The 19,083-nt window shown below is 37.8% G+C and overlaps 1 protein-coding gene across 2 annotated transcripts in view; it reads right to left on the bottom strand.

Annotated features, from left to right (window-relative positions):
- Positions 1–3,215: 3,215 nt before the first annotated feature.
- The window catches only part of ITGAV (integrin subunit alpha V), a 61,231-nt gene continuing 45,363 nt past the window's right edge, over positions 3,216–19,083 (bottom strand). Inside the window, exons 23-31 of one of the 2 annotated variants that reach the window (XM_031045826.2) lie at positions 17,929–18,009; positions 16,899–17,004; positions 15,866–16,024; positions 14,874–14,987; positions 13,485–13,598; positions 13,275–13,382; positions 12,132–12,254; positions 11,759–11,868; positions 3,216–4,609 (exon numbers count right to left, since the gene is read on the bottom strand). In XM_031045826.2, coding sequence (XP_030901686.1) covers positions 11,773–11,868; positions 12,132–12,254; positions 13,275–13,382; positions 13,485–13,598; positions 14,874–14,987; positions 15,866–16,024; positions 16,899–17,004; positions 17,929–18,009 — 901 coding nt within the window. In that variant the 3' untranslated portion in view covers positions 3,216–4,609; positions 11,759–11,772. Of the gene's footprint in view, positions 4,610–4,772; positions 5,495–11,758; positions 11,869–12,131; positions 12,255–13,274; positions 13,383–13,484; positions 13,599–14,873; positions 14,988–15,865; positions 16,025–16,898; positions 17,005–17,928; positions 18,010–19,083 lie in introns of those variants that run through there. The other variant, XM_005145596.3, reaches the window with a different exon arrangement.

Here is a 19,083-nt window from a genome sequence, read left to right as displayed (position 1 = left end):
ACGGCTCCGGCGGCGGTGTGAAAGCAGCCGCCACAGACCCCCCCGACGGCACAGCAGGCACCCGCCCTGCCCAGCCCCCCGGATGTGGAGGAGGCGGGGCCTGAGTGGCGGGAGGGGCCGCGGTGTTGCTGAGGCGGGGTCTGGAAAGAGCGGTGGGAAAGGGGTGGGGGGGTGCGGCGGTTCGTGTGTTGTAGCAGTGAGCGAGGGCCGCTGTGAGGGGAGAGGTAGCTGGTGGTTACGGCACGGCCTTGAAGCCCTGCGGAGGAACGGGTGGGTGCGGGCTGACTGTTTTTGAGGAGCCTCGCCATTCGTACCTGCTGATGGCGGTTGAGGCCTGCTGCCGGGCAGAGGGGAGGGAGAGCCGGCCTGTGACCTTCTGATAGGTTACCGAGGGAAGGAAACCGCGTCCATTCAGCCCTCCGAGCTGGGAGCACATTGGTTTTGACGTTTGTTGCCGAGAGTGTTAAACCGCCTTATGCAACCCCAGTGCAGCAGGTAGTGTTTTACCGGGTGGGTGCATGCGGTGGCTTGGTATCACTGGAAGATCACTTTCACTCAGGCACTGGCATAGCTGTATTTTAGCGTCTCCTAAAGCTTTGATTCCACACATAGGCATGTCGTTGCCCTATCTACACGTTTATTTGCATTAACGGTCCTAATAGCAAATAACGCACATTTTTTAGATTTAAGGATATACATAGGTAAAATTGGAGTGCGCTTGGGAACAACCTAGGGGTCATGGAAAAACTGCTCAAGTTGTTGACAACAGGTAAGACTGCTACACCTCACCAAAGACAGAACAGCTAGGTAAATCCAGCTCACCCACAGAATGAAACTGCTTGCATGTTTCCGGGCTAAACATGTGCCAGCACCACCTCACAATGAATTTCACGCTAGTGTTGATGAATGAGTCCATGCAATGATTTCATTGGGCCAAACACTCAGTGTAGGGACATTCCAGAACTGGATAATAACTGCATTTTCAGTGTATGAGTAGTGCATCTAAGTTCCTTGTAAAAGTATAAAATCACTTTATTTGCCTTTTAATAAAATAAATATTAGCTATTAAAAATCTTTCTTTTAGACATAATGACATATCAGGCCAAATATTTTTAGTTTTCAGATCAGGAAATTTCTTCAAATGTAGGGGGAAAATTATAAAGGAGTAGAAATTTTCCCAAACTAAAAGGAAGAACTACCAGGTTACAGTGTGTATTTTCAACAGTTCTATCATAAACTAAAGAAAACAGTACATTTTTACTTATGATTTAAAGCCATTCTATAATGTAGTTAATTGCCATTAACAATGACTTCAAATAGATTTGGGATTGGCATAGAAAATACAGTTCACTTTTACCGCAGTTGCTGATAGTCTGCTGGCACTTTTTGGGACTGCCAGAGAATGGACTGACTTCATCACTCGTGCATTATGAACCACCACTACCTTCAGTATAACACTGTAGTGGGAAATAGATACCCTCCTATCTTCAGTATTTTTCTTTAGAATGGCATCACAGTCTCCCTTTTGTTCATCAGCACAAAAAAAAACCCAAAAAACAAAAACATCTTTCTTCTAAGTAAGCAAAAGAGCACAAAGAACAGACAAATAAACCAATTATTTGTTTACTTGATAATGGAACCGTCCTCCTGCAGCTCACAGACAGATTCTCTGTTTTGTTTAGAAAACATTAGCTCAGCATCTGCCTCCCTCCTTCACATCAGGACACCCAGCTTCTTTATTTAACCTCGTATCTGTGCACAGCAAAAAGGCTGCTTCCACACAGCCTCTGTTAGACCTGAATTCATTTTGGAATCCCTGCAACATTGCATCTTCTTGGGTGGAAGAAAGGGGTATAGACAAGCTAGCTAATGCTTCAAGTAATTTGCTCCCATTGTTCATGAATTTGTCTGGTAAATGTGTATGTGGTAATAGGTGTAGATACATACATAGAATCACAGAATGGTTTGGGTTGGAAAGGACCTTAAAGCTCATCCAGTTCCAAGACCCCTGCCACAGGCAGGGACACCTTCCACTATACCAGGTTGCTCCAAGCCCCATCCAGCCTGGCCTTGAACATTGCCAGGGACAGGGCACCCACAGCTTCTCTGGGCAACCTGTGTCAGTGTCTTGCCAGCTTCATGGTGAAGAATTTTTTCTTAATATTTAACCTAAATGTGCCCTCTGCCATCCTAAAGCTATTTCCCCTTGTCCTATCCCTACATATTCTAAGTGCTTTAAAGAGAAGTCTTGGTTACTAGGGAAGACAGATTGAAACCCTCATCTGGCTTTAACAGCTGCTCATGAAACAATCCACATGGGGCTCAGGTCTGCCTGTGACTGCAGGCTCAGCACTGGTACCCATCACCATGTTAATTTCCAAATGTTCATAGACTTAGGTAAATCAAGTTTATCTGGGGAGAAATAGTTGAACCAACTTGGCAGCTGCCTCATTTTAAACTAATGTTCTTGATATGAATATACAGTTATTAATTTATAAAGTTCTGAAACAAATCTGTTAAATGTAGGATAAGAGTTTCATTGAAAATGGCTTCAAAAGAAGAATAATGTGTGGAAATTAACTGTTTGTACTGTATTTAGATAAATTACTGAGCAGAGATTAAAGCATACAGTAACATCCTGTTGTGGTTTAAGCCCACTTGGCAAGCCAGAAACCACGTAGCAGCTTGCTCACTCCCCCCTTCCCCCTTCCTCCCCCTGCTCCCAGGGGGACGGGGAGGAGAACTGAAAGAATGTAATTCCCACAGGTTGAGATAAGAACAGTCCGGTAACTAAGGTATAACACAAAACCACTACTGCTACCACCAACAATAATAATGATAAGGGAAGAGAATACAACTGCTCACCACAGACCAGCCGATAACCAGCCTGACCTGAGCAGTGATCTAGCCCTTCCAGGTAACTGCCCCCAGTTTATATACTGGGCATGATGTGATGTGGTATGGAATACCTCTTTAGCTAGTGTGGGTCAGGTGTCCTGTCTCTGCTTCCTCCTGGCTTCCTCTCCTCCCTGACAGAGCATGAGACTCAGAAAGTCTTTGGTCAGAGTATATACATTACTGAGCAGCAACTAAAAACATCAGTGTTATCAGCATTGTTCCCAGGCTGAAAGTCAAACCACAGCACTGCACCAGCTACTAAGAAGGAGAAAAATGAGTGCTACTGCTGAACCCAGGACCCACCCATTTCATAAAAAAAAAAAAATCATAATCAGTGGTATGTTTTCTTGACAAAATTTTCTGTGAAAAGGAATGAAAGCTCATAAGTTACTTATATCAACTACTCAAGTATTTACTTGAGGAAGTATGTCCAGCAGTAACTCCTGCAGTCTTTAAAGAGTGCTCACTCCAAACAAATTACAAACAGCAGCAGCAGCCACTGAAGAGATATAACATGGCATCTGGTATTTTGTCAGGGACTGAAAAGCATGTACACAAATGACACAAAAATGTAAATATAAATAGATTCTGAAAAACTGTCTGAAAAACAGTAACAGGTTCAGACTGCATGTGAAATTGTAAAAAGTAATGTGGTATTTGACTTTTTTTTTTGCTTCTCACATTTGAGTGTTATATTTAAAAAAAGAAGTATTTTCAATTTTTCAGTGTTCTTAGTCACTTGAACTGACCATATTAACAAAGAACAATGTAACAAAGTATTAATGTATTAGTAATTAACTTACTAAAAGCATACAATAAAATGTTATGTGTATATGCAAAGAGTCAGAAAACCAGGCAACATAAAGCAGCATAACTTAAGTGGAAGCAGTGGATTTGTGTTCTAAGTAACCTCAAGACATGGACCATCATTTTGTTTAAGAAGGTGATGGCATAAGATGGGAATTTGAAAAAACACTCTTGCCTTGTTGCTGTAATGAGACAGCTGTTGTCTAATTTCTCAATAATGCGTTAATTTGGAACTACTAAACAACAATCACTATGCTGATAACTAACTGAAGGTGTTTTATTTAACAAAAACGAGGTCTGTGTATACTGAACACATGACAAGAATCATGTTTTCAATACGGCTGTAATGTTTCCTTATGTACATTGGGTGTAGCTACTCTAAGGCCACTGGAAGCTGTTAATTAAAACACAAGTATCAGTTTTTCTTCTTTGTAGTGTCCTTTTTTATTATTTTCTTTAGGTTAACAAATTCTCTACTAGCAATCCAGGGAACTCGGTAGTTCAGAGATTTTTCTAAAGGGTTCACTAGCACAACATTTATTTCTAAGTAAGTGTTCTAGCAATATAAAATGAGCATGTCTTTATTGCGACACAAAATACTTACTGTTACCCACTCACAAAGATCAGTATGATTGTTAAACAAGAAGAACATAATACTAAAGTAAAATTGGTCTAATAATACAACAAGAAGCACCACCCTCCTGAGAATTTTCCTAACCAAAGGACAAAAATTCACTATTTCTGCAGTGATGTGGCAGGTATAAAATAAGAAATACTTACTTTCAATATACAATTTTTTGTAGGAAATAAGTCTTCTTGTGACACAGTATAATTTGTGACTAGATCTTCTTTCTTGCCTATGATTCCCATTTTTTTAGACGCAAGTTAGTATGTGCCTCTTTAGCTGAGAATGTAAAAGTTGAATAAATGTGACCCTTTTGTACTTAGTAGATAACTGTGGATTATAAACATATACTATGAAATATCTTCAGGTGAATTGAATGCCATTTGAAAAATATGTCCAGAAGTAAAACAAAAAAAACCTCCACAACCAAACCAAAACAGAATCCCTGTTAATTAAGAGGTATTTTATTCAAAAATTCTGAATAGCAGAATCAACTCAATACTTGTATTTTTTCAGTTTATCCAATCATAACATTATGAAATTGTATACATATATAGAAAAATACAATCTAATAAAATCAAATTTGAATTAGGATGAGAAGAATGAGTTGAAAAGAAAACCACAGCTTAATAGCTATATATTTGATATCAGTACAAAATTACTGTGCCACAATAGCCGCTTCTTTTTGCAAGATTTATAATTTAATAAAAATAAGGTGACTTCAAATGCATATTGCTCTCCTTAAATGTACTGAAGGCCTTTGAAACAAGTTCATAGTTACTGAAAATACTCCCATTTTTTACAAGCATTTACTACACGACTAAGAAACCCAAAATACAGCACTCTCGTTAGTATGTTAGTTTTCTGCCTGTGCAATTAATCCTCTGTTGATTTAATGCGTAAGCAAAAACAAAAAAGGCAAAAAAAAATCTACTACAAAGAAATAGTGTTAAATTTTTAACATATGAGTATCATAACACACAGAAGTTTCCTTCATGCACTAGAAAGGGCCTCCTAAACCTGCAAGCTTTTTTGATGATGAAAATGCTACAGTAATCTTCATTTACTTTGCAAAAGCCAAGGGTCAAGTTATTCCACCTTAATGCAGCATATTTTCATCACATGAAAGATTAGATTTCCTGTCTCATATTAAAATTCTACACACTGGAAAAAAAAAAAAAAGAGAACAAAATGCTAAATACCATAATCACATGAAACAGTAGTAGTACTACAAAGTCAAACTCATTATTGTATAGGCTCTAGTCAAATTTTCCACAGTGGACTTAAAAGAATACTGTACCAATTCTCAATAACTCAAGAGTTAGTAATGGATGCACCTTAGAATGTACGTCATGTTTCACCTAATGTGGGTGATGAAAAACTTGCTATATCGTTCATTTATCACCTCAGTTTAACACACTGGTTTTGTTAGTGTCCTTAAAAATACTGATGCTTGGAAATCAACAAATGCTACACCCCTTCTTAGGCAAAGAAAAATAAGCAGGCTACTAGGCAGTGAACTAGATCTGATCATGTTATATTGCACTTGGGAATTAGAAGCTAAAATTCAGTACCAAAGATCCCAGTCAAGGCAATGAGAGTTATTAGAGCTCAGCTTCTAATCATGATAGGAACTGTGGGATTAGTTTGTGACAAGAGGCCACAGCCAACAGAGAACTAACAGGTTCTTCCCATCTCTGAAATAGACAAGCTGTAAGGCTCTTCCATGGTCTGCTACCACCTTTTCATTTTTTTGCATTTTCATTTTCCTTTTATAAAATCCTATTATATTTTCACCATTAAAAGCCAGCAGCACTGAATACAAAGGGTCACATTCAAAGCAAGTTGCATTGCATGTCAGGTTTTCTATGACTTCATTAGACTCTGGAATAGGTCTTTTAGTCTGGACCAAAGACAAAAACTGACTAGATTTTCACCAGGATAATGCTGCTCTGTGACTACTGGTGACGGTGTAAGAATAAACACTGCAGGCCCTTTGCCAGGGTAACCAACAGATTTTTGCAACAATTGGGTTTGCCAAGTGCAACATGAATGCTTAGGATCACCGAGAACATTCTGATTATAGTTGACATATTTTCAAAATACCTGTGAGAGTTTACTGTAAAGATTATGTAAGCATCAAAGTTTAGAAACAATTTAAAAGTCATTGCTTGGAAAAAAATGCTTTATAAAGAAAGAGCTTATATAATAAACTTTCTTAAAGTTTTCACAATTATTAAGTGAATCAAAGATCAATGTGTAAATCAAAATTTAAAACAGAAAAAATGGGACAAATAAAATTATAAACTTGATACTGATATTTGTGAACATTTCTTCAAAAATTTCAACTTCTGCTGATAAATGTATCCTATATTTCACTTTGTAGTCATGATTAAACAAAAGCTATCTCCAAAACGTGTAGTTTATTGAAAGAAATGTAAACCTATAAATTAGGTTCCTTATTTTATGTTTTCTAAATATTGTCAGTCAAATTTAGCATTAGGTAATATGCATTTTGTAATAGAAATAACTTTTAATAGTGAACGCAAGATGCTACAGTAATGGCAAACTGGAGTACTTAGAAAATTTCATAATTCATTATAAAAGATATACCTCTTAAAATGTTTTCATTGTCTAAATAATTACATAGCTGTTGAATTTTAGATAATAAAAAATAATGGTGCTGAAACATAATTCTCAAGAGGACTAGTTTTCTGTTACTGTACTTGTAATCCTTCAATGCTTGCAGTATGCATTTTATGCACATAACTTCTGACTCAAGGGCATTAATTTAACTTCAAAATAAATTTCTAAAAGTTTCTTTAAAATGTTTAACTTCATTCTACAATACTTGCTGTAAAAATACATCAGTGTCGGTATGTCAATATGAAATTTATATTGACACAAGTACATATATAGTCTATAATCTTACTGCTGAATCTACAACACGAGATCAAGTATTTCCTGCACCCCCATTCAGGAAAACATCCTGTACAGAACCTTCCTGACAGAAATGTTACTTTAACCTGAATTCAGTGTGTTATGTTCGCTAAGTAACCTGCATCACCATTTACATACGGTACTGTTTTGTTTGTTTGGTTTTTAATCAAAGTGGAGATTAGAGAACATGGAGAAGCAACTATTGGCTTTTATTCTCCAGTAGAATGAAAGAAAATAAAAATCATTTCAATAAGTCTTACTTTACATAGCTTCAGTAAATGGAATAATCTTTCCATAGCTACAGCAGTTCTACCAATAAAATGTACTTCAGGTTAGAGTCAAAGTGCAAGGGGGTTGTAGCTCCGTTTGAACTAGTGGGGCATTGTTCTAGTATTAATGAAGACCAGAAGGCCTCCCACCTTGTTGCTAGGCCGCTCTCCATCATCTTTGGTAAGCTGTGGGAAATGGGAGAGGTGCCTGAGGATTGGAGGATGGCAAATGTCACACCAGTCTATAAGAAGGGCAAGAAGGAGGACCCGGGTAATTAATGACCGGTCAGCCTTACCTCCATCCCTGGAAAGGTGATGGAACAACTTATTCTTGACACCATCTCTAGACATATCAAGGATGAGGGGGTCATTAAAAACAGCCAACGTGGTTATACCAGGGGGAAGTCATGTTTGACCAACCTTACAGCCTTCTATGAGGAAGTAACTAGGTGGAGGGATGATGGTAGGGTGGTAGATGTGTTTTTTTTTTTTATTTCAGTAAGGCATTTGATACTGTCTCCCACAGCATCCTCATAGATAAGCTAAGGAAGTGTGGGCTTGATGATCAGGTAGTGAGGTAGATCAAGGACTAGTTGAAAGGAAGAAGGCAGAGAGTTGTGGTCAATGGGGCACCCTAGCTGGAGGTCTGTGTCTAGTGGAGTCCCTCAGGGGTTGGTGCTGGGACCAGTGCTGTTTAATATTTTCATCAACGACCTGGATGAGAGAACTGAGTGTACCCTCAGCAAGTTCACTGATGACACTAAACTGGGAGGAGTGGCTGACACACCAGAAGGCTGTGTTGCCATTCAGCGAGACCTGGACAGGCTGGAGAGTTGGGCAGGGAGAAACTGGATGAAATTCAACAAGGGCAAGTGTAGAGTCTTGCATCTGGGGAAGAACAACCCCATTTACAAGTACAGGTTGGGGGCTGACCTGCTGGAAAGTAGTGAAGGGAAAGGGACCTGGGGGTCCTGGTGGCTAGGAGGATGACCATGAGCCAGCAATGTGCCCTTGTGGCCAAGAAGGCCAATGGCATCCTAGGGTGCATTAGAAAGGGTGTGGTTAGTAGGGCAAGAGAGGTTCTCCTCCCTCTCTACTCTGCCTTGGTGAGGCCACATCTGGAATCTTGCATCCAGTTCTGGGCCCCTCGGTTCAAGAAGGACAGGGAATTGCTTGAAAGAGTCCAGCGCAGAGCCACAGAGATGATGAAGGGAGTGGAACACCTCCCTTATGAGGAGAGGCTGAGGGAGCTGGGTCTCTTTAGCTTGGAGGAGACTGAGGGGTGACCTCATCAATGTTTACAAATATGTAAAGGGTGGGTGTCAGGATGATGGAGCTAGGATTTTTTTCTGTGATATCCAGTGACAGGACAAGGGGCAATGGGTGTAAACTGGAGCATAGGAGGTTCCACGTTAACATCAGGAAGAACTTCTTTACTGTAAGAGTGACAGAGCACTGGAACAGGTTGCCCAGGGGGGTTGTGGAGTCTCCTACGTTGGAGATATTCAAGGCCTGCCTGGACAAGTTCCTGTGTGATGTACTCTAGGTTACCCTGCTCTTGCAGGGGGGTTGGACTAGATGATCTTTTGAGGTCCCATCCAACCCTTGGGATTCTCTGATTCTGTATGTTTTTATCCTGAAAATCAGCAAAATTAATTTCTAGTTGCCACAGTAAAATTAAGATGCAGTTAGCGCTGACAATAACATTGCTGTGGGTGCCTTCCATGTAAGCTGAAGAAATCTTGACTATGCTTTTTTAAATTTATTTTCATCTCCTTATAATGCCTAGACATGCAAGTAGTCTGATGAATTTCAAGTCACCACAGTGTATACATGTAATGAAAGCACACATGTAAGAATTGGAGCTATAATCTGTCTGACAGTCTCTTAAACCTTTTAACCTACTATGACTGGGTAAAAACTATCTCCTTACGTATAGATAATCAGTTCACAAAGTGTGTGAACTAGAAGCCTGCATAAATAACTGAAGTTGTGTTTTATAATCACATTTTGAGACCAGGATCAAAGCCTGACGCCTGATTCTTTACTATATTACTAGTGACAGTAAGTTATTTTACAAGGCAAAAATAAAATGTTTCCACACTGAAGACCTTGAAAATTCAGTGAAAGCAGAATTATGCCCTATATCATCTCATATAAACTAATTATATCTAAATAAATTGTCTAAAACAAAAGCATGTAAAAGGATAAATATTCAAGCCTGTATCTGATATATGTAACTGCTCCATGCTCCCAACTTAATGACTCAAATGCCATCACAGGTAAGAATGAACAACAAAAGCCATGTGTGGATTGTAAATCTTGGAAGGGATGCAGAAATGGGAATTGAATCAAACTGTTCTTTTCAGATAATTCTGGATTTACCACGTATTGCAGTATTTATGGGAGAGATGCAGCTTTGAACAAAAAACCCGAGATAAAAACACAGACCAAACCAGAGGTTTTGTTGTTTGATGAGTTTGTCTACATAAACATCTCACTGGTATAATTACAGTAGGAGTCTTTGTTTTTATATGTGGCTGCATACAGGGAGTTCATAATATAATTTATTCCCTTTTTGGGAATCTCATATAAGGCACCTTTGTAATACTTTAAGTATGTCCACTCTCAGGTTTGTGCAACACAGCTACGCATGGCTGCAAGCCAAACCACCTCCTAATTTGAAACTACCTTTCTACTGAAATGCATAAAGACAGTGTTCTTGTATTCTCTATTTTCTCTTAAATATAAGAAGCTTCATTTTGCCACATGAAGCTAAGAATAACAAACCCATGCTTTAAACCACTGATTTTTGGTAGGTTTAAAAAACAAATAGTGAAAAAAAATATTTAGTATCTTTTATGGTAATGAAATGTATTGACATAGTGAAATGTCTTGTGCAATGAAATGTGTCTTGTGCAATGAAGCATACCATGAGTGAAACACTGAATGAACAAAATGAAACAAGGCACATCAACAGTCCCTTTTCAAACAAACTCTCTCGCATTGCCAGCTGCATACAAACTTCATTTGACAAGCTCACTGGTCTCTCAGGGCAGGGGGCAAGGCAGGCCTGACAGTAGCAGAAGTACTTATGTAATCTAGTTTTGTTTGGCTGGCAGATACTCTAATTTAAACAGTCCCTGTATTACTCCATCCTGCGCTTGGACATGATCAACCACAGGCTGTGAAAATTAATAACAAGTTTCTTACAGTGCATCAGGTAACCTGACAGTATTCCTTCCACTGTTTTGGAGAAACTGAAATTCAATCTGAGTAATATACAAACTTAGCTTTCAACGCTATGGAGATTTGACTTGTGAATACAAAGGCTATGAGTTTTATCATCAGACACATCTGTTGGCAGCCACAGTCCAACACCTTGTTCTTAGCACTATCTGAATTAATCCATGCTACCAATAATTCTGTGGAACACCTGTACCCTTCTCTGTGGAAATGCACAGCAGTCCTAGTATCTTGTCCTGAATCTTTTCACTAGATCCCATAGAAAGTACATCATCCCCAGCTTTCTATGGCTGACTTCTGTTTCTGTAAGCTCAGTCCCTCCAGTAACAGATCTAGGACCTTGAGAACACTATTTGTAAAGTCTAGAGGGAAACCACAAGACTGAGCCGGAAGGAGAACAGGCATGCAGATGTGAATGATTCTACTGAAGAAGCTCAATGGAACAAGCACTGAATATTTTTTTGAGCAGGAGGGAAAACATAAGCAGAGTTGATGGTCAAAGAATATTCTTCAGTTTTGTAAAACAAGCTATTTTCATTTTTTTGTGCATCTACCTTTCAAGAGCTAGGAAATGAAGTGTAGTATACGCCAACAAAAATCAATTAAAATGTGTGTAATCCAGCAAGTGTCTATGGGAGCTGTTGGCTTCAAGAGAAAGCACAGAATCTATGTAGCAATTCATGTAAAGTTGTCAGTGAATCAAAAAAGATGATGTCTCCTACGTCCCAATAAGCAAAATTATAGCACTACATATTATTTAATTTTTTCACACAAAAATCAGTGCAGATGCATTAGTCACATATATGAACATAAGTAATGCAAAAAGGAGGATTTAAATATATTGCTCCTATTTTGTACATACCAATACATTCCGAGACCAGCAACTTTGCAGTCATGAGTATTTTTTCCTTATGGGGGAAAAGCAATGTTTTTAACCAAGATGTAGGCATTTAAAAAACTCAGAATGTCTTACAGATAAAACTCTTCTTAAGCTTCTGATGTTCCTTCCCCATTTTCATGTGGTTGCAGTTGTTCTCTTTCTTGCTCTTCCTGAGGTGGTCTCACGCGTTTGAAAAAGCCCATCTGTGATTCAGAGAACAATAAAACTGCTGTGTTTTTCAAAACATACACACGTCCTTTCTCTTTCATAATCAGATTTTATTAGATATTTGATTTCCCACACCCCCCCCCCCCCTCTTTTTCGATTTTTTTGGCCTCCAAAGAAATGTAACTAATTCAGCTGATCAAAGGACCAGGGTATTTCTGTAAGCTGCTGGTACTATTTGAAGGAACACATCACTAGTAGGGAAAAGAAAACAATACAAATCCCCAAATATAGTACTTACCCTGTACATAACAAATACTAGAACAGCCAAGAGCAATAATCCTGCTACGACAGCCAAAATTATAACCCACACTGGCACAGGCATAGACTGTGGTTGAATACCCCATGTAATGTTTGTAGTAACCTAATAGAAAATCACAATAAATCACACTTTGCACAGCAGTGACAAGCCAATTTCATTCATGCAGTTTCAGTCTGGTAAACCTCAATATATTTAATATTTATTAAGCATTCTGGTGTCCTCAACATAAAAAGGACATGGAACTGTTAGAACAAGTCCAGAGGAGGGCCACGAGGATGATCAGGGGACTGGAGCAACTCCCATATGAAGACAGGCTGAGAAAGTTGGGGCTGTTCAGCCTGGAGAAGAGAAGGCTGCGTGGAGACCTCATAGAAGCCTTCCAGTATCTGAAGGGGGCCTACAGGGATGCTGCATTAGGGACTGTAGTGATAGGACAAGGGGTAACGGGTTGAAACTTAAGCAGCAGAGGTTTAGATTGGATCTAAGAAAGAAATTCTTTACTGTTAGGGTGGTGAGGCACTGGAATGGATTGCCCAGGGAGGTTGTGAATGCTCCATCGCTGGTGGTGTTCAAGGCCAGGTTGGATGAAGCCTTGGGTGGTATGGTTTATTGTGAGGTGTCCCTGCCCATGGCAGGGGGGTTGGAACTAGATGATCTTAAGGTCCTTTCCAACCCTAACTATTCTATGATTCTATGATATTCTCTTTCATGTCTCTATGAAACCCCCTAGGGTTTCAGATGGTCCTTTTGTTCCACATCCATATAGTACTTCATATATATATATAAAATAAAGGTCCATTATATAAGCTCTAAATGCTACTACAGTAGAAGACAATTTTCAAGTAAAATATTTCACTAACAACAATGGTATTAACATTAGGAGTGTTCATCATGTTTTTCATTTATGTTAAGTTTTTAAAGCTACAATTATTATTAACTCTTGGTTCAGGGCAAAAAGTTTTGCTTTACCGTCAACTGTATAACTGAAATTAATATACGAGTCAATTATTTGACAAAATTATCATCATACCAAGTCACAGAAAGTAACTCAATCATCATTGGTTTTATATTAATTTCAAAGTAATTATGTATGGTAACTCAAGCTGGATGTAAATGACTTACTACTGTAGAATTGTGGACATCTTCAAAGGAAAGGTTCTTATAAGGAAATTCTATAACATTGAAAGAAGCAGAAGATTTGAGAGAATAGGAGTGATTCTGATTTTCTTTCTGTGTAAGAAAATACAAAATTAGTATCACATGGATAAAATTTTTTTTTTTTAAATCACTTTTTATGTTTCAGAAGCAGGGACAGAATATTCAGTCACTCACATTCATGAAAGTTTGGGTCCAAAGGCGTGATTTTAAATACAATATTGCACTCTTTCCCCTTTCCAGGTGGCCAACTTGACAGACTATCTTTAAACAATCAGCAGTTCCACAGCCCTGCATATAAAAATAAGGAAAGATATTCCAAACATGAAAATATTTAAAAAGTCATTAATGGCATTACCTTACTTGTATAGATCATTTTTTGTCCTCTTTTCCTGGCAAAGCATCAGAAACAAATCAAATGTATTTAATAACCCCTAATATTGAATAACTACTTACAGTCTCCCAAAAGTTTACATTCAGAAAATTATTTCGTGAGCTACTTGGATCCCAAACATGAAACAGCTGGAGGTGGCTTTAAGGTACATATTTTATCTATGCACATAACAAAAAAGGTTGGAGGGTGTGGGGGGCAGTTTCTGGTCAGTTCACATTACCATCCTCCATATGGTTTTTGACAGGAAAACTTATGGCAATTAGCTGCACTTGGTGCCAACAAAATATGCTTTGTTGCATTCAGTGGAAGTCTTCAAACTTGACTGACTGGCCTGATCTATAAGCCATACTTAGGGCTTGCTCTCACTTGTCGGTATGGACAGGTGAGGGTTGAATCAGTAGGTGACAAGGTGCATGGGTAGCTGCAGATCCAACCTTGCATGCGGACGGACCAGCGCATGAGTAACTCAAGATTACTCAGGAGATGTTAGTCCTGGTCAGACACTCCTGATTGCCTAAGCACCCTTTTCAAACCAGATTTGCATATCCCACTTGCCCATGGTCATCATCCTTGAAGTAAGCGTGGTTAAGCCTTTCCCAAAATCTTCGCTCCCGAAGCCAAGCCATCAAACTTAGGACTACAGAAGTTCAACTGGCCTTTCTCAACCACATTTCCATTAAAATCCATCAGATAATACTGATGTTAAACCATGAGTTTAACCATAAGTTTTATGAAGAAAACATCAAAACAAGGCTTCATTTTATAACTGTGATTTTAGCTATATTATAGATAAAAGCACTGTACAGTGAAGGTACATTTGCCAGTGTAAGTACAATACAGTGAAATTATTATGAATACTGGATATTAGTCTGTTAATTAGTCGCTGATTCTGAATGAAGTGCCCAACTTGACCTTTGTTTTTGAGGACTTTGAAACAACAGCACAAAATCATAGTCATATGTCTCCCTGGCTGACTACCCCAAGGAAAACTGATGCATACTGGGGGAAAACCCAACCAACAGCTCAAGAGCATATGACTTTTTTGTCTGTTAACTGTAAATGGAGAACATGGAATTTTTTGAAATTACTTTTCAACCCATGGAACTTTCATCTTCACTTTCATTTTAAAAAACCCAAAAACTATTATCAATATATCAATGCTGAGAGCTTACCAAAGTATGCACATCTCCTTCAATGGCAGTTATATCCCTTCGACTGATACGATGATGGCGATTATCTTCCCTGCTAAGTGTTTCATTCTTATCATCATCTTTAGAAGCAGAAACCTCGGATACATGAAGGAAAACCAATAAATAATTCTTACATTTAGATACACTTGAAGAATCCTAGATTAAGGTGAAGAAAATACATAATCGATCAGGTTTCTCTTCCTATCCTAGCTATACTTCAGATTCTGACTTTACCTACTGCTGTAATTAAAATGTTACTCTTGCCTTTATTAGATCACTGATGCAAATTTCTATTAAGAACTAACACAGAGCCTTGAGTATCTTAATTATTTTTTAACTCAAAACTTTGTCATGTATAGAAAACAAATACTCCTAAGACTGCAATAAATAATTCAATTTTGCAATCTGTTAAAGATTCTTCCTCAACATTTCTGGTTTTTACTCTGAAAAAATAGCACTAGTATGGTACTGATGTACCATATACCCCTGTACATGTCCAGACATACACAAGTCCAGGAGGAACTGGAAAAAGTGAAACACCCATGTTGACCTGTGTGGCATTTAGATGAGGGCCTAGATAAATAAACTAGTAATAAAAAAAATAGTGCCATTTTCTTCCAAAAAATAAACCCCAGAATATTTACATAAACAGCCCAGAAGCATCTGGAATGTTTTTGTTCATGACCTCATTCAAAATAATTCCACTGCTTTGCATTTAGAACTCATACAGTACAGTCCTCAAGAGAAAAAAAACAAGACAAATTTATTTTGGGGTTGACAATCTATTATCTATCTTTTATTTCACCTGCTATATACATTGACAAGTGCTATCAAACAGTGCAGTCTCATTCCTCAGGAATAGATGAAAACTTAAGCCAGACAGTGTTAGTATCCTCAGGGATTTGGGCATTTTGAGTATGTTTTCAAAACAAACAAATATACTTCATACCACTCAAAAGGAAAGTCCTACTTACCTTAATTTTTAATGGATTGATTTCCATATCAGAAGTGCAGTTCATGGGACCATCAATTTCATACTGAACAATATACAGCAATGTGTAGTTTTTGTATTTGTAAGGCCACTGCAGAGTCATCATCACCTTGCTGAATGCACTTGGACCATTGTTTCTTAGCTGATTATGAAAATAAAGGTAACAGATATAAACTAAAAAATAAATGCTGCCTTCTTTGTGCATGTAGTTCTTACTTTAAATGATACTGCCACTACCCTTACCCCAGCCACTAATGGGAATAGCGTCAACTTTACCTGAAAACAGTAGCTAAACTTCAGTCCCCCAACAGGCAAAACATAAAATGACTTCTGTATTCAATAAAAAATACTTTGAAGAAAAGCCATATGGAATTAGGTTTTTTTGGAAGTCCGTTGCACAAATCTCAGCTACTGTATGTGTCTCAGCCAAGAGACTCTGAGCACAGATACATACACCCTTAAATTTCATTAGATAAATGGCCTTTTAAGTTCTAGAACAACTTTTAACTATTCTTATTCACACAGTTCTCTCAGTAAATTTTGCTTAATTAAACAATCTGGATTAAGGCTGTGATCATTCTTTTAAGGAACTTTTAAATACTTGATTTTTTTCAAGGGAAAAGAATTTACCATGATATTTCAGAACAGCTGGAATACCAGTGAAGACACTGAATTTACAGTATGAGTCATTTTCTGAGTTTAAGTTACTTCAAAAGTTTTATCTAGATTTTTTGAAAGGAAGTAAAGGGCTAGGAAGGGCTAGGAAGTAAAGGATGTGTAATGATGAAAAAAAAAATCAGACTTTCCTATTTGGCTGCTGCTGTAACAGTAGCTGCAAGCACTGCAACCCTTCTTGCAGACACCAATTATTAACCCAGCATTAAAAAAATTAAATCTTTGTTTCCATGCAAGAACAAAATGAAAAAAAAATTGTAATTTACTCCAGAGAAAAGCTACACCAAAAAGTTTTAATTTATCAAAGAACTTTGTAATTGAAATGAGTAGTAACTGCACACCTCATAGATATGCTGCACTAGAGGCCCAATATCATCTTCTGTTTCTGGATTCTCTTTTGGCTGCCAGTTTGCAACAGGAAGGAATATGTGATCAGGAGACGATACACTAAACAGCAGAGCAAACAAGTAATTATTATAAAGTATAAATGATGAATGTAATACACTAGAAAATCTCACTAGAAAATTAACATGCTTAAAATACAGTCTCCAATTTTTCATCCTCTTCATATAAAACCAGAAAGAAGAGATTGAGTGTCCTTTATATTAAATGTTCAGTTTTCTTCAGTACATGAAAACATGAGCTTTGTATTCAGAATCTTTCTTTTTTCCTGCCCTAAACTTTGGATTCATGCTACAGAATCTAGTAAACTAGTAACAGGGTTGATACATGCAAGTCACCCAAAAACTACAATACTTAGATAATGGAAATATTGATGATGCAGAGACTTATCAGTACAGTGATAATAATAATTCAGCATGCAGTGAAAACAAGGAAGCTATCAGTAATGCTTTTCAGTTGTGCTAACCCACACCTGTCAAAAAGTAACAAAATTAGACAACAGTAATGAAAGTATAATATATTAATACAATATTAATATTATACTTCAGATTGAAGAAGCTGAGGGCATTGCAAATTTATCTTCAACAGGATTTTCAGCTTTGGTTCTAAAAAGGGGTTTAGAGGTTTTTGGATGAAAACCCAGTCATGTCATGGAGGAGGAAAGTGACCTTTAGAAAAGTGTGCAACTGCAAAAACGAGGAGCAATTTTTATTTCTTCTCCTGAAGAAACTTCTGGTAAAAGAGGCACAACACTCCTTTTTGGAATTCATTTTGTAATTATTTAGAATTATTTAAGATCTGAAAGTTCAGCAGGTGGATGGAGAGAAACATAGTTTCTTTATCATTATAAATTCCCTAAGGCTTCTTGAAAACTTACACAGATGTGAAAGAAAGTTAATTAAATATAAAGATGCAAACACACAAAACTTATCTGAGGGAGACAATTATTAAAATAGTATCAATGCTTACCCTCTAATTTCAACAGCTGCTAAAATAGCAAGGTCAGCCTGATAGAATGCTACTGGACTTAGATTATCGTACAGGTTGGAACTGCAGAGAAAATATAAGTTAATCACTGAAATTAAATAAGCTAAGTATTTAAAAACCCCAAACCTTAAAACAATTGTGTGCAACACCATGACTCTTCAGCCACTGTAGGAAACCACAATTACTAAAAAGTAAGAAACAGATTCCAGCAAATTCTCACTTAAATGCTTGACAGTCCCACCCTCAGCACAGTTTGGAGGTCAGTCAGCAAGCGGACAGAAGTCGATAAAAGACACAGAGCTCATGCTGACTCCATCATTAGCCTGGCACATGTAAGAAAATTCAAATGCCAGTGCTGTGGGATAACACCATCTCTATAGCTAGCAGAGCCCTAAATTCCACAGTTTCGACATGTGTTTTGCTCAGAGACTTGTTGGCCTCAAACTAGTCCCAGGACAGAAAAGCATGCTAGGGCTACTTTTGATTACCCCTCTTTACAGTGTTTAAACCAGTTTACATCTGATTCCTACACTTGAGATACACCAAGAGATGACAAGTATCAAAGCACACAGAGTCATTCATACATAAAATTTCTTTGGACTGTCTTTGTAAATAGAGAAAAAGAAATACAGGGAACACCTGTTCTCCTCAAAGTGAAGCTAGGAACAGAATCCTGATCTCCTTAGACACATATGATTATTCTCTGTCTGTTTAACCAGTTTCCTTTAGAAAGATAGAAGATCCATTCTTCACTGCTGCTGTAATCAACAAATACATGCAACTGTGTTTTCTTCCTGACCTGTAAATACTAATACGTGCACTGGCACAGCTTACTGGCTGATGGAGAAGAGGGGAAAAAGTCTGAACACACAGCAATGTGAGATCAAAGAGATGTTTAATGCTGCCAAGGCCTTTGATCAGTATGAATCACTGTATCATTAAAATGGAATGGTAAGTTTAAACTTATTAAATCCTTGTAGCCAAATGTGGATGAGAATAATTTATTCACTAGGAAAATAAATAAATAAATAAAAGAAGCAGCCCTTAAATGATAAAGAGATAAAAAAAATCCCAAACACAAAAAACAGCAACAACAACAAAAAACAAACCAAAACAACAAAAAACCCCAAACCAACA

Source organism: Melopsittacus undulatus, chromosome 8 (genome assembly GCF_012275295.1).
Source record: "Melopsittacus undulatus isolate bMelUnd1 chromosome 8, bMelUnd1.mat.Z, whole genome shotgun sequence".
NCBI classification, from domain to species: domain Eukaryota; kingdom Metazoa; phylum Chordata; class Aves; order Psittaciformes; family Psittaculidae; genus Melopsittacus; species Melopsittacus undulatus.
Note: the sequence above shows the minus strand (reverse complement) of the source record. Positions and strands in the feature narration are given on the sequence as shown.